The sequence below is a fragment of the Candida pseudojiufengensis genome (genome assembly GCF_024610245.1).
Source record: "Candida pseudojiufengensis strain CBS 10847 chromosome Unknown scaffold3, whole genome shotgun sequence".
Classification (NCBI taxonomy): domain Eukaryota; kingdom Fungi; phylum Ascomycota; class Pichiomycetes; order Serinales; family Debaryomycetaceae; genus Lodderomyces; species Lodderomyces pseudojiufengensis.
In genome coordinates this window covers 561,960-575,868 of record NW_026261523.1, presented here as the reverse complement: position 1 = coordinate 575,868, position 13,909 = coordinate 561,960, and the positions used below count along the sequence as shown (strand labels likewise).

At 26.7% G+C, this 13,909-nt stretch overlaps 5 protein-coding genes across 5 annotated transcripts; 2 read left to right on the top strand and 3 right to left on the bottom strand. All coding sequences in view use genetic code 12, as the record gives it.

Annotated features, from left to right (window-relative positions):
- Positions 1–389: 389 nt before the first annotated feature.
- KGF55_000693 (uncharacterized protein) lies at positions 390–4,481 on the bottom strand (the record flags this gene model as incomplete). The annotated part of the gene is made up of 1 exon (XM_051760990.1): positions 390–4,481. The coding sequence occupies one exon, from the start codon at positions 4,479–4,481 to the stop codon at positions 390–392; it is 4,092 nt and encodes a 1,363-aa protein (XP_051616638.1).
- A 527-nt stretch (positions 4,482–5,008) lies between these two features.
- YVC1 (Yvc1p) lies at positions 5,009–7,030 on the bottom strand (the record flags this gene model as incomplete). The annotated part of the gene is made up of 1 exon (XM_051760989.1): positions 5,009–7,030. One exon carries the CDS (start codon positions 7,028–7,030, stop codon positions 5,009–5,011), a length of 2,022 nt encoding a protein of 673 aa, XP_051616637.1.
- Positions 7,031–7,539: 509 nt separating this feature from the next.
- KGF55_000691 (uncharacterized protein) lies at positions 7,540–10,371 on the top strand (the record flags this gene model as incomplete). Its single annotated transcript, XM_051760988.1, has 2 exons — positions 7,540–9,320; positions 9,561–10,371. The coding sequence occupies 2 exons, from the start codon at positions 7,540–7,542 to the stop codon at positions 10,369–10,371; spliced, it is 2,592 nt and encodes an 863-aa protein (XP_051616636.1).
- A 314-nt stretch (positions 10,372–10,685) lies between these two features.
- On the top strand, positions 10,686–11,744 carry KGF55_000690 (uncharacterized protein; the record flags this gene model as incomplete). The annotated part of the gene is made up of 1 exon (XM_051760987.1): positions 10,686–11,744. One exon carries the CDS (start codon positions 10,686–10,688, stop codon positions 11,742–11,744), a length of 1,059 nt encoding a protein of 352 aa, XP_051616635.1.
- A 57-nt stretch (positions 11,745–11,801) lies between these two features.
- On the bottom strand, positions 11,802–13,838 carry KGF55_000689 (1-phosphatidylinositol 4-kinase; the record flags this gene model as incomplete). The annotated part of the gene is made up of 1 exon (XM_051760986.1): positions 11,802–13,838. The coding sequence occupies one exon, from the start codon at positions 13,836–13,838 to the stop codon at positions 11,802–11,804; it is 2,037 nt and encodes a 678-aa protein (XP_051616634.1).
- Positions 13,839–13,909: the final 71 nt, after the last annotated feature.

Genomic DNA, 13,909 nt, shown 5'->3' with positions numbered 1-13,909 from the left:
CAAAAAACAAAAAGAACTGAAGTAATTGATCTATGTGATTAAGACTTGACTTGGATTATGGTTATACTGTGATCGTCGTATATGTAACGAATATTTGAGTTGTGTGATTTTGAGACTTTATTTTTTCATCGGCTTTATCTTTTTTGAGTAAAATTTATTTAAATCTAATGATATTGAGGGAAATACTCTCTTATTGAATTACATCACTAGGAAATATTGACTAAGAGATATCGCTTCGGTGGTAAATATTGTAGAGATAAATGTTCAAGAAACTAAGTGTAGTACAACAAGAATAATGATTTAAATTTTCAAAAATATACATCAAGAAAGACTTTAAACAATTGAGCTTAATTTAATTTAATTCAATCTAATTGAAACTAGCACGATTTTTAATTCCAAATACCATTTTGACCTGATGGAATTCTAAATCCAGGTGGAGGACCAGTTGTTGTTGAATTTTGACCAATTCCAAAACCAGCTTGAGAACCAAATTGTTGTTGTTGACTTTGAGGTTGATTTTGTTGTTGACCTTGTGGTGGTTGTGATTGCTGTTTTTGATCAGTCGTTGACAAAATTGGAGGAGATGAATTTTTAAAACCTCCTCCATTATTATTTAAACCAATTTTTAAATGAGTAACATTACCAAATTCATCATAAATAAAATCAAATTGATATAAAGAATTTGATTGACAATAATTTAATAATTGATTTATTGATAATTGAGGTTTATTTAAAATAGTTTTAACATTTTGATATATAGATAATAATGAAACTATACCAAATTCTAATTGATTTGAATTTGATAATAATTGATAACAATTATAGATTGTTGATTGAATTAATTCAATCTCATTTGAATTTCCAATATTATTACCAATTGGTTTATTGTTATTGTTTGTATTCAAATTAGAAAGTAAACCATTATTATTATTATCTGAAGTTGTATTATTGGTTTTACCCCAAAGTGAATTTGATCTCATATTTGAACTTAAAAATGGAGTTTCAGTGGATGCAGCAGTTGAAGTACTACCCCAAATTGATGAACTTCTGGGACCGCCATTTGAAGGTGCTGGTGCAGCATTCGAATTCCAAATATTATTGTTTCCCGCTAACGGAGTTGGCATGAAAGGATCATTAACTGTTGGATCTTCAAATGAATTGAATGGTGCAAATTTTGTTTGTGATTGTGGTTGAACGTGTGATTGTTGAGGTTGCTGTGGTTGTTGCTGTTGTTGAAGTTGTTGTGGTATTTGCAATGGTTGTTGTTGTTGAAGATGTTGTCCATTAGACAATTCACTTGAACTTGCTTGAGATAAAAATGGAGGTGGTGCTGAATTATTTGACATGGAATTCAATCTTGATTTTGCAGACCAAGGTGATAATGAATTACTATTATTTAAAGGTAAAACATTTGATATAGGATTAGCATTTGAAATTCCATTGAACAAATTAATTGGTGCTGTTTGAGGTGAAAGGATATTTGATTGATTCAAAAAGTTTGATGAAATATCATTGGTTAATGGTTGAGATTGATGTGACAAAGAATTATTAGGAGCACTAGTTGGAAGTTGACCTAAAGCTATCGAAGATGAAGTACTTGAAAGTGAACCTGGTCTCGTTTGATAAATAGAATGAGGTAATGGTTGTTGCTGTTGAGGAATAACTGAAGGAATAGCTGTTCCATTTAATAATTTGGCTTTTTCTTCTTCAATTTGTCTAACCAAATCCTGATCGTCATCTAAATCATTCACTATTGAAGAAGGATTTGAATTTTTTTGACTAATTGAATTTTCTGCAAAAATAGTAGAAGAAGCAGAAGCAGATGCTAATTTTGCTTCTTCTTCTTGAGCTAATTGTTTTTCTCTAGCAATTCTTAAACGTTCTCTTTCTTCTTCTTTTTGCTTTTTCAATAATTCCTTTTGTTTCCTTTCTTCTTCTTTAGCTCTTCTTTCTTCATCTGCTTTCTTACGACGTTCCTCTTTTAATTTCTTAGCTTCTTCTTCACGTTTTCTTTGAGCTTCAACTTTTTTTCTATGCTCTTCTTCTTTTCTCTTTGTTTCTTCTAGTTTCCTCTTCTTTTCTTCTTCACGTTTCAATTTGGCTTCTTCTTTTTTCCTCTTTTGTTCCAATTTAAGCTTTTCTTGTTGTGCTTTTAATTGTTCTTCAACTTTTTTGGCTTCCTCTTCTTTTTTCCTCTTTTCTTCTTCTTTGGCCAATTGCTGTAATCTTTTCTTCTCCTTTGCTTTTTCCTTTTGTTTCAATTTCTTAGCTTCACGTTCTTTTTTAGCTTTTTCTTCTTCTTCCAATTCTTGAATTAATTTTTGAGTATTATCTTTAGATACTTTTTCTTTATAAGCACTTTTTAATCTTTCTTGAAACAATTTAATAACTTGAATTAAAAATAAACGACGAATTTCTTGCATTTTTTCTTCTTCTGAAATTTCAGATTCTGTATCACTTGCATCTTTATCATCCATATCATCGTCATCTAAATCATCATCATCTAAATCATCATCATCGTCGTCTTCATCTTCTTCATCGTCATAATCATAGTCATCTTCATCGTCTTCATCATAGTCGTCATCATCATCGTGATGGTGATGATGATGGTGAGTGCAGTGATAATGAGTGTGGTCATCATCTTCTTCAATCCAAGTTGAAACATCTTTGTTCTGTCCTTGTTGTTGTTGATGTTGTTGTTGAAGCTGTTGCTTTTGTTGTTGTAATTGTAACTGTTGTTGCTGTAATTGTTGCTGTTGTTGTTGTAATTGATTCAAAACAGTTGGTTTTTCTTTTAATAATTCTTCACGAGCAGATCTTGATTCAGAAAGTGCTTCCATCATACTAATAAATGAATCACCATCATTTTTTAATAAATCTTCAGCAAAAGATGATAAACCTTGATTAAATTGTTCATTCATTTGACCAGCCATAATTTTTTCTGCATCTTCAGGATTATTAGGATTTAAATTAGCAATATTTGAAAAAAATTTCCCCATATTTTGAACATATGACATTCCCTTTTCCAAATGATTTCGATCTACACTATGTAAATCACGAACAATTTCTCTTAATGATCCAGCTTTTTCTAACATATTAATATGTGCAGCATTTTTTGGATCAAAATGAGAAACTTCTTTCATTTTTTGTAAATCTAGACTTTCTAGAGCTTCAAATAATTTAGGATCAAGTAATTTATTAAATAATTGAGTTTCAGCTGGATTTGAACTTTGAAATGTAGCACTAATTTGAACATTCGCGTGAGGTTTCATTGTAACTTGACTCTTGGTTTGTTGTTGTTGTTGTTGATTTGAATTACTCACAGGTTTTGAATCATTTGTTACATTACTCTGTTGAACAGTTTTAGGTCCCATTTTTAATTTATCCATTTGAGATCTAATTTCTTCAATTTGAGATTGATTACGTTGATTTGAATTTTTAGCCATTTCTAAATTTTCAATATGAGTATTTTTTCGTTTTTGTAATCTTCTTTCTTCTTCTAACATATGAAATCCTCCAAATAAAAGACCTGGTAATGCATTTAAATCATTTATATCTCGAACTTCATGAATAAAATCAATTATATCATCAAAATGATTATCATAAATACTTTCTAATTCTTCTTCAATAATATTATTTCGTCTTCCACAATATTTACATGCACAATTATTTGAATTATTACTTGATATACTACTATTCAGTTGTTGAGATAATTGTTGTAAATGTTGTCTTGTTTCATTTTTAAACATTTTCATTATTGATTGTTTATCAATTTTAACAAGTTCTAATTTTTGAGATTCCGCTAGAGATTCCCAAAATTCTTTTAGTTTTTCTTGTTCTTCAATTGAAGCTGAATCCCATAAACTATTATGTGCATCTTGACTATTTTTTCTAGTACTATGATTGTTTGATGTATGACTATTACTAGTTTTATTCAGATTTTTAGTGTTGTTATTACTTTGTGGATGATTATGATGATGATGGTGGTGATGATTTGACGGGTTTTTTTGATGATTGTTAACCTCTTCATCCTGATCTTCATCTTCTTCATATTCATCGCCATCTTCTTCAAATTCTTCTTCTTTTTCTCCCTCTTCATCCATTCTTTCAACAATTACATCCCCATTTGAAGCTTGTTTAATAACTCTTGAAGTAGGATAATCATCATCTGGATTATTCAAATGAGCTTGTGAAGTTGAAATCTTTGTAGTAGGATTCTTGCCTTTGGATTTCTTCTTTTTCTTCTGTTTTGAATCAACATTGTCATTGACAGATGAATTCTGTAATTGATTTGATACATTTGAATTAGTTGTAGATGGTTTATTACTACTATTATTCAGATTATTGTTGGTATTGGTTGAAGTTGAACCATTTGAAACTTCAAAATGAATATTATCTCCAAGTTTAAATTTTGTTGTAGAATTTTTGTTGGTACCACTATTATTCTTATTATTCCCGTTTCTACTTGTTCGAGTAGACATGGTGACTATAGTAGATCCTGGATTCTGAAGTCGTTAATTGTATGTATATTCGTATGATTTTATACTACTTGTATGATAAAAAAAACTTTTGATTGAAATTACTTAAACGTATAATTAATTATTGTATGTGTATTACATTTGTATTAGAGTAATTTTTTTCTCACTAATTTTACTTGGGTAAATTTTTCTTTTAAAGTATGAACACGAAAGTTTTCATCATATATTCACTATTTAATTGAAGAGTAAAGTATTACGGTATAGAATAGATTATTCGGCTTGTTCATGCTGATTAGTTGACCAGAATTTCATTTCATAAAACACGTTATTCATTTATTCCCAAGCTTTTAAAACTGATGTAATTGAATAAAAAAATATTGCATTAGAGTGGTAGTGTATTTTGTTACAAATCCATAAATACATAATAAACGAGAATTGTACTGTATAATACTTAATTAGTTACAACTATAGTAGTTTTTTTATATAACCGTGTTTTACTATATAAAACTACTATAAAAACATCCTAAATCCTATTTATTTTCCAATTTTTGTTTTAATTCTTTATTTTCACTAACAACAGTTTCAACTAATTCAGTTAATTTATCAATTTTTTTAAATAAATCATAAAATTCCCAATTTAATCCAACTTCACTTGCTTTTTTAACAGGTTTTATAACTTTTTCAATATCTTTTTCAAAACCCGACATATTATAAAGAAATTCATCATCTTGTCTTTCTGCTTCTCTTTGAATTCTTAATTCTTCATTTACTTGAGAATTTCTTTCTCTAATTTCTTCATATGGTGTACTATTTCTTGTGGTATTATTATCATTTAATTCTCCAAATCCATCTGTTAAATCCCATTCCGTATCATTTTCATTTGCATCATCTGGTAATCCTTTATATCTATTATATGTAATTCTTCTTGCTGTCGATAACTCTTCAGTTGTTATATATAACAATAAAGGAGAATATAATATCATCATTACATAATAATTTATATCTTTATAAGTTAATGGAGGTAATATCCAACTTAATGGAGTTATAATAACTTCAATTATATTTAATGGTGGAACATAGGTATTTGTATCTGGAGCTCTTATATATCTTAAAGTTTTTTGAGCTACTAATGCTAAATATTCATCAGTTGCATTTTCAACAACTGCTGCATAAGCAGTTGAATATAAAGCAATTAATATATTCATTAATATTACTGAAAATAAAAATGAATAACTATAATATAATATAGAAGCATATGGTGGTACTAATTTTCCCATTTCATCAAATGAAGCACTTCCAATAACAACTTTTAATAAAGAAATTAATATTTTCTTGGTGGCTTCATTTTCTCCATCAGAAGCATCTAAACCAATAAAACCCTGTAAAAATCCAGCAATAATAACAAATAATAAGACAAAAAATAAAATTGATTCTTTCATCATAACTTTTAATACAACTAACATTGCACCAAAAAATTTTTGAGCATCTAAATATAACAAAAGTCTTGACCACATCATTGGAGCAGCACAACTTAATAATCTATAAGACATTTCATCATATCTATTTCTTAAAGCTCCATGATTTGAAATACTTAAAATTCTAAATACAACAGCAGATACAATAATAACATACATTGAATCATTAAAAGCATTCCAAAATCCTAAATAATTCAAACCAACATGATAAAATTTTATAAATTCATCAATAATAAAACCTAAAGTAAATAAATAAAATATTATTTCAAAAATATCTAAATCTGCAAAATTTGTTGAATGAGTATTTAAAATTATTGTATATAATAATAAATAAACAATACTAAAAAAAATTTCTAAAATATTTTGATAATATGGAGTTTTAATTCTTGCAGGATCAAAATGAGTTCTTATTGAATTTGATGCAATTCCTTTATATAATACATAAGAATGAGGATCATTTGAAGATTGTATAATCCAACCTCTCCATAACCATTTTATACATCTTTGATAACCAGATGAAGAAATAACTATAGTTGAATGCATATCAACAGCTAGCTCCAAAGCACTTATAGGAGTTGAATTTTTACCATTTAAACAAATAGTATATCTATGACAAAGCATACTTAAAAATAAATATTTATCATCTTGTTCCCTCTCAATTATCTTGGAAGCTAAAATTTGAGCACAAACAGCTCTTAAACTAAATAATTCATTATCATATAATTCAAATTCACTTTGTTGCCAATACCAACCACAAACTTTTAATAAACAAAAAATTAAACAAGCTTGATATTTTTTTGATGATGTGCCTTGTTCACCATTTCCTTTTCCACCTGCAGCTTTATATACTAAATCTAAAACTTTTTCATTTAAAATTGATGAATCTGGTTTTGTTATTTCTGTTTCATCAAATAAAATTGGGATAATTTTATCAATTAAATATTTTAAATTTGTACAAATTTTAAAAATTTGTCTTGGATTTGGACAATATAAATCATGACCATATATTGAACCTTCATTATCTGTATCTATTTGTGATGGTGGTATTAATGGATTATTTTCTTCAAGATCAATCATGATTCAGGAAATTGAACAATTTATTCAATGATTGAATTAAAATTCTGCATTTTTATAATTTGTAGCAATATGAAATTTTAAATTTTTTTAGTGTTTATATAAAAAGTGGTTCTACATGATAGATAGAAGCGTTAATCAATTTCATCACAAAAAGGGAAGTCCTCGATCGAGACGAAAAAAATTTGGACTAACGCGTTACACGAACAAGTCTGATCAATCTACTGATTTTTACGTTATAGAGTCTATTGAATCAAGTACAGCTGAATTGTCAAATTTCAAAAAAGACCATTTGATTCAAGAGAAGAAAACACTTCTACCTCCCCAGACTTATGATTACTATGTAAAAAATTTAATGATTTACTTAAATCTGTCTGATTTTGAAGCTACCAAGAGTCTGTGTCGGACTTTTGAATATTGTCGGATATTTTTTATTTATAATTTTCAATTAATACAGCCACATTATACCTACATGAGATTCTTTCAACAAACATTACTTAAATGATTCACCTATGAATTCAATTTACAGCTCAAGTGCAACCAATAGTAGTATATCATTAGAAGATTACAAAGATCAGTTGATACTGCAACATCAAAATCATATAAATATTTATAATACTGAACAACAAAATTCAATAAATAAGATCCTAAATTCTTTTTCATCAACTTCAAAATCAGATTCAAATTTTGAAAATGCTCCATTATTAACTGAAAATCAATCTCCAAATTTTATACAAAGTCCTACTTTTGAAAATAATAAAACTCCAGTATTCAACAATTATGAATTCACTTCTGATTATGATACACCAAAACAAGATAATTTGTCAAATTATACTTCCAATACTGATTCAAAGAGTTCTGATGATCCGTTTAAATCTCCTACATCAATAAATGGTTTAAACTTGAGTTCAAGAAGTAATTCTGTGAGAAGGAAACCACCACCAGATTTAGTGTACGAAGAAACTAAAGATAAGGCAAAAGAACCTACTGCGCTTGAAGAATCTACTATATTAACCAGTAAAATGAAAAGGATGTCCATAAATAATTTTGGTAATTTAAGTCTGAAATTCAATTCTTTTAAAAGATCAACTAGTTCCAAATTATTATCACCTGAAAAGTCACCGAAACCAGACCAACATAAATATAAAATAGAGGAAGATGTTATTCAACACTCACAAAATCAATCGCCAGTACTAGACCCTTTTACTCAAATAACTCCACCTGAATCGCTTGATTATCCTACACAACAAAATCCACCTCCATTTTGGAAATATCATATTTTAAAATTTGGTAAAGACTTGTACCTCACAACAAATCCAGGATCGAAACATGTTCTATGTAGAAATGGACCAGGTTTTTATATTGAAGTTAGTAATAACTCAGATAAGGAAAATTCAAAAATCAATTCAATAGATGGATATACTTTAATATTTAAAGATTCAAATTCAATTGATCAATCAATAACAAATAAATCTTTCATGAAAATTACAAAAAAATCAAAAAAAGATGGTGGTCAATTTATTTTCAGTATACCAAAAGATAAATTTATAAATGAAGAAGGTAATATTGAAAAATATGAAGATTTAACAATTTTTAATGGTTTTACTTTTCAACTGCCAATAAATGATGAATTTTTTCCCTATGAAAATTTAAGAATGAATTCTTCTCAATATTTCAAAAATTATGAAATAAAGGATCTAAAGGGTAATTCATGGAATGTTGGATCAATTCCAAGAGTTAGAATAAGTAAAATTAATCAGATGAGGGGAAAATTGAAAAGATCGAATTCATCAAATAATGTTCAAGATGAAGAATATAAATTAATAAATAAAAGAAATATATATTTTCATCAAAATTATATTAATTCAAGAAAGCATTGCAAATATAAAGAATCAAATCCAAAAAGTATTTATTTAAATGATTCTAAATTGTTTCCTCCTGTTTTAAGTATGTTCAGACCATTTGAAAATAGAGTTAAAAAACTGTTTATTCAAATGGCTAAAAATCAACAAGATCAATTTTCAAAAAAGACATCAATTACTTATAATAACAATAATAACGATGATTTTATACTGAATAATCAATCAATTGATGATCCTCCAACAAAATATTTTAATGGAAGTGATGGATTATATTATCTGAAAAATACTCAAGATGATTTACCAGATGAAAATAAATTAGGTTGGATTACAATATATGAAGATAATGAAATTTTTAAAGGTCAAGAAAATAGAGGTATGTTTGATATTGTTTTAGGTATGACTTTGGCTGTTGGGTTTGATTCTATTTTGAAGTAAGTTTTTGGGTTTATAGGTTTAGTAAGTTATTAAAAGTTTGTTTCTACGTGTGTATAGAAATCTTAGATTAGAAAATGTTAACTCGATTGTTTTAAATTTGGCTGCGAAAAAATAATGTTTTGAAATTTTTTATTTTGGTCTGCAAAATTAATGAAATTGTCTGTAATAGTTTCATTCATTTCATTATTTAAATTCATTCAGTCGTTACCTGATCAATCACAATCATGTATCACTAGTCCCAATGTTCCATTCACTGGTTATAAAGTTGAATATCAATTTAATTTAAGAAGAGGTCGTAAGGGAACTTATCATTTAATTTATTGTAATGATAATAAATTAATTTATGATATGAATTTAAATGATACTATACCATGGACTAAGCCTGTATTTTTTGCAAATAACAATCAAGTAAGTTCATTATCAACTAAAGAAAATTTAATAATGGCAAGAAGGAAAACATTTGCTCTAAGACAAATTCCAATTTTTTTACCAAATACATTAGTTGGATCGATTAATTTTCTTCAAAGTAACTTGGGAAGTAATGAAACAGTATATACTTCTTCTTCAATTCATAACTCGTTTAAAAGTATGCCATTATTAGCTTCAAATATTTTAAGAAATTGGTGTGAAACAAATTATAAATTAAATTTAATTTATCATGTACCGATATTAACTACACCAAATATTGATTCAAGATTTTATGAATTTCATATCAATAATAAAAATAATTTGTTTAAAGCACAAGGTTTAAAAACATCAATTGATAACGGGTGGAATAAATTTATTTCATTACTGGAAAATTATAACTTTGAAAAATTTGATTCAAGAAATGTAACAAGACAAAAATTTGATTTGGTATTAAATAAAATTAATGAAATTATAGATAAGGAATTTAAATTTTTAAAACTTTTTAAAAAAAAATTGAAAATTAATCAAAATTTAAATAATTTATATTTAAATTTAATTTTGATATCTAAATTTATTTCACATTTTAAATTTCATAAATTGATGGCTAAAATTGATCAAATATTGAGCACTGCTCAATGATAACTTAGTCTAGTTGGTTTGTCATAAACTTTACACTCGATTCTTCTGTATAGAGGGTCGTATATAATGTTTGTCACCAACCTTTTGAAACTAAGTTGGTTAAAAACTTGATGATTCAATTTGGCATTAATTACGCAGATCTCGGAAAATGATAATGATTTTGTGTAATGAAAAAAAGATTGAGAAATTCCGCTTAGCGAGTTTTAAAATTTCATCAATTTCCAAACAGTGAGTAATAATCAACAAATGAGATCCATATAGCTTGAGAAACTTATCAATTCATATTAAACTACAAATAGAAATAACTAATCGAAATGGGTAAACCAAAAGTTCTTATAATAGGTTCTGGAGGTGTTGGAACAATTTCTGCATTATCATTAACTCATAATAATAAATCAGAAGTAACATTAATAGTAAGATCAGATTATGAATTAATTAAAAACCAAGGTTATTCAATTGATTCATGTACTTATGGGAAATTAAAAAATTGGAAACCTCATAATTTAGCAAAATCAGTTGATGATGCACTTGAAAAATATGGTCCATTTGATTATATTTTATTAACTACAAAAAATATACCAGATGGTCCAATAACTTGTGAAGAAATTATTGAACCTGCTTTAAAAACTGGTAAAGAAGTTATAATATTATTACAAAATGGTATAAATATTGAACAACCAATGATAGAAAAATTTCCCCAAAATTTAATATTATCAGGTGTAAGTTTAATTGGTAGTACATATTATAATGGACATGTTGAAAATAAAGGATTAGATTCTGTATTTTTAGGAGATTTTAAAAATCCTCCTATACATCCTGAATCCCAAGACAAGATAAATGAATTTATTTCAATATATCATAATCCTGGCTTAAATGATATAAAACAAGATCCTAATGTTCAAAAAACAAGATGGGAAAAATTAATTTATAATTCTGCTTTTAATACAGTTACTGCATTAGTTAATTTAGATGTAACAAGAATTCAAATAAATAATGCCAATGAAGAAATCATATTACCTGCAATGAAAGAAGTAATAGCTATTGCAAAAAGTGTTGGAATTGAATGTGATGAAAGTAAAATTGAAAAATTTTTACATATTGGTGATGGGTTTTTTTATTCTCCATCAATGTGTATAGATGCAAGAAAAAATCAATTAATGGAATTAGAAATTATATTGGGCAATCCAATACGTATAGCTAAAGAAAATAATGTTAATGTTCCGGTATTAAATGTTATTTATTCATTATTAAAAATGGTTCAATTTAGATTAAAAGAAGAAAGAAAAATGTTTATAATTGATCCAAAAGATTTTAAAGGAAATTCAAATGATTATCCAAAAATTTTTGAAGAAAAATATGTACATAATAAATGAAAGACGATAAACTTTGATTATAATCTGTAATTAACAGTGTGTATTAAAAATTTTTTTTCAACACCATGTAAATACTGGTGGGTTTGAATGCTCTTTAACTATTCTTTCCATTATAACTTTTCTTCCTTTTCTTTCAGGTGATGGTAATTGTTTATTCATTCTTTCAAACCCAGATTCATATTCTTGATTTTCATCAATTTGTTGTAAATGATTTTGATGTTGATGGTGATCTTGGCTCTTAGGTAATAACGTTGTTCTTTCATTGACCCTTTGATTTACTTCATCATCACTTTGACTTACTTCATCACTCCTCTCATTAATTAAAATTTGACCATTTGTAATATCATTTTGATAATTTGATGTATTCATCACCGTCTTATTTCTATCATTTTCATTTTCTGGAATATACATAATATCATCAAATACTAATAATCTTTCTCTTCTTGTTAATTCTAATGGACCAGCATAATCTAATTTTAAAACTTCAACAATATTAAAAGCTTGACCTTTTAAAACAGCTAATTGTTTTAACCACATTCTTTCTTTAAAATCTTTATCTTTCATAAATACTTTTTTTAAATTAATCACTGTATTTTCCCACCAAATTTTTGAAGTTAATAAAGGTAAATAATGATTTCTTGTTTTAGTAGTGAAAGGTTGACCAATTATTGATAATGGTAAAAATAACCAACCATATGGAAAAGATCTCCATTCATTTGGATGTTTCCAAGGAAATGCTAAACCTGAATCAATTGCTCCAATTTTTAATACGGGTTTCATTGTTTTAGTAGTAGTATTACGATTAATTTCTTCCCATTCTATTTTTATCATCCAATTATCTGCTCCTCTATCAGTATTTCTAATAAGATAATCTAATATAACCATTTTTTCAATTTCTTCTTGAAATTGTAACATTAAATTTTGACTCCATTGAAATTTATAATTTATTTCTAGCTCATTGATGTTAACTTCAATATTTGAATTTTTAGGTAAAAAATTTAAATTTGTTGGTATTGGATAAATTTTAAACCATAAATCAGCATTTTTATAACCTTTTAGAAATAATTGTAATGAACCAATCTTAAAAGGTAAATTTTGAACATTTTTTGATCTATCCCATATTGGATAATAAAAAGTAGGAGATCTTAATTCAATAATTTCAGTGAAAGGAACAATATAAGATTGTAATAATTGATCTAATTCACTTGTTGCTGCTTCACTTATATAACCTAAATTTGGAATTAAACATGATCTACCAAAAAAGCAAGGAAAAGAAGTTCTATGTAACCATTTTATCCATTTTGGCAGTAAAGGACCATAAGGTTCTTCACTTTTTGGTTTAAATATACCAATTTTTTCATAACTTATAATACCTTCAAATTCAATTTTTTGAAATACAAAATAACTACCTGATGAACCATTTAAATTTCTTTCTGGATAAATATGATCAATTTCAATTAAATTTTTTATATTTTTTACAATCTTGTTAAATTTTAATTGATTTATATAATTTTCTGGAAATTCAAATGGTTTTTGAGTAGTTAATTCAACTGAATCTCTCCAATGAGTTAATATATCTTTTGAAGTTTCTAATCTCTTGGTTGTAATTAATGGTCTAAAAACAGAATATTCTATGTGGTAATTATCATTATTATTTTCTTCATCAATTAATTTATTATTATAACTTTTTTGAATTTTATTTATTGGAGTTATTGCCCATTTTGCAACTGGTTTTAAAATAGTTTTTTGAAATTTTTTTAAATTTGTTATATGTTCATCATCATAATTTTTATGATTTTTTAATAAATCATTATCATCTAAACTTATTCTTCTATAAGTATTTTGTATTATTCGTAATTGTTTTGGAGTATTGGGAGTTGATTTAGACCTGGTGATATGATTTGGAGTTGAATGATTTAGTAGTGTTTCGGTAACTGAGTTTGAGTTTGAGTTGGAATTGGAATTGACCATTTCATCTTCTATAACTTCTACCGGATCAGTAGGTTCGAATGGATTTGCCAATGTTTCAACAACATTTGATGTGCTCTTTGAGTTACCCCCAGTATCAATTCCACTGTTGTTTTCATTTGACATGACTTCTTAATTGAGTAACATGATGTTGAATTAATCGTTAATTAAATCAGTGGAGACTAAATTGGTTCGAA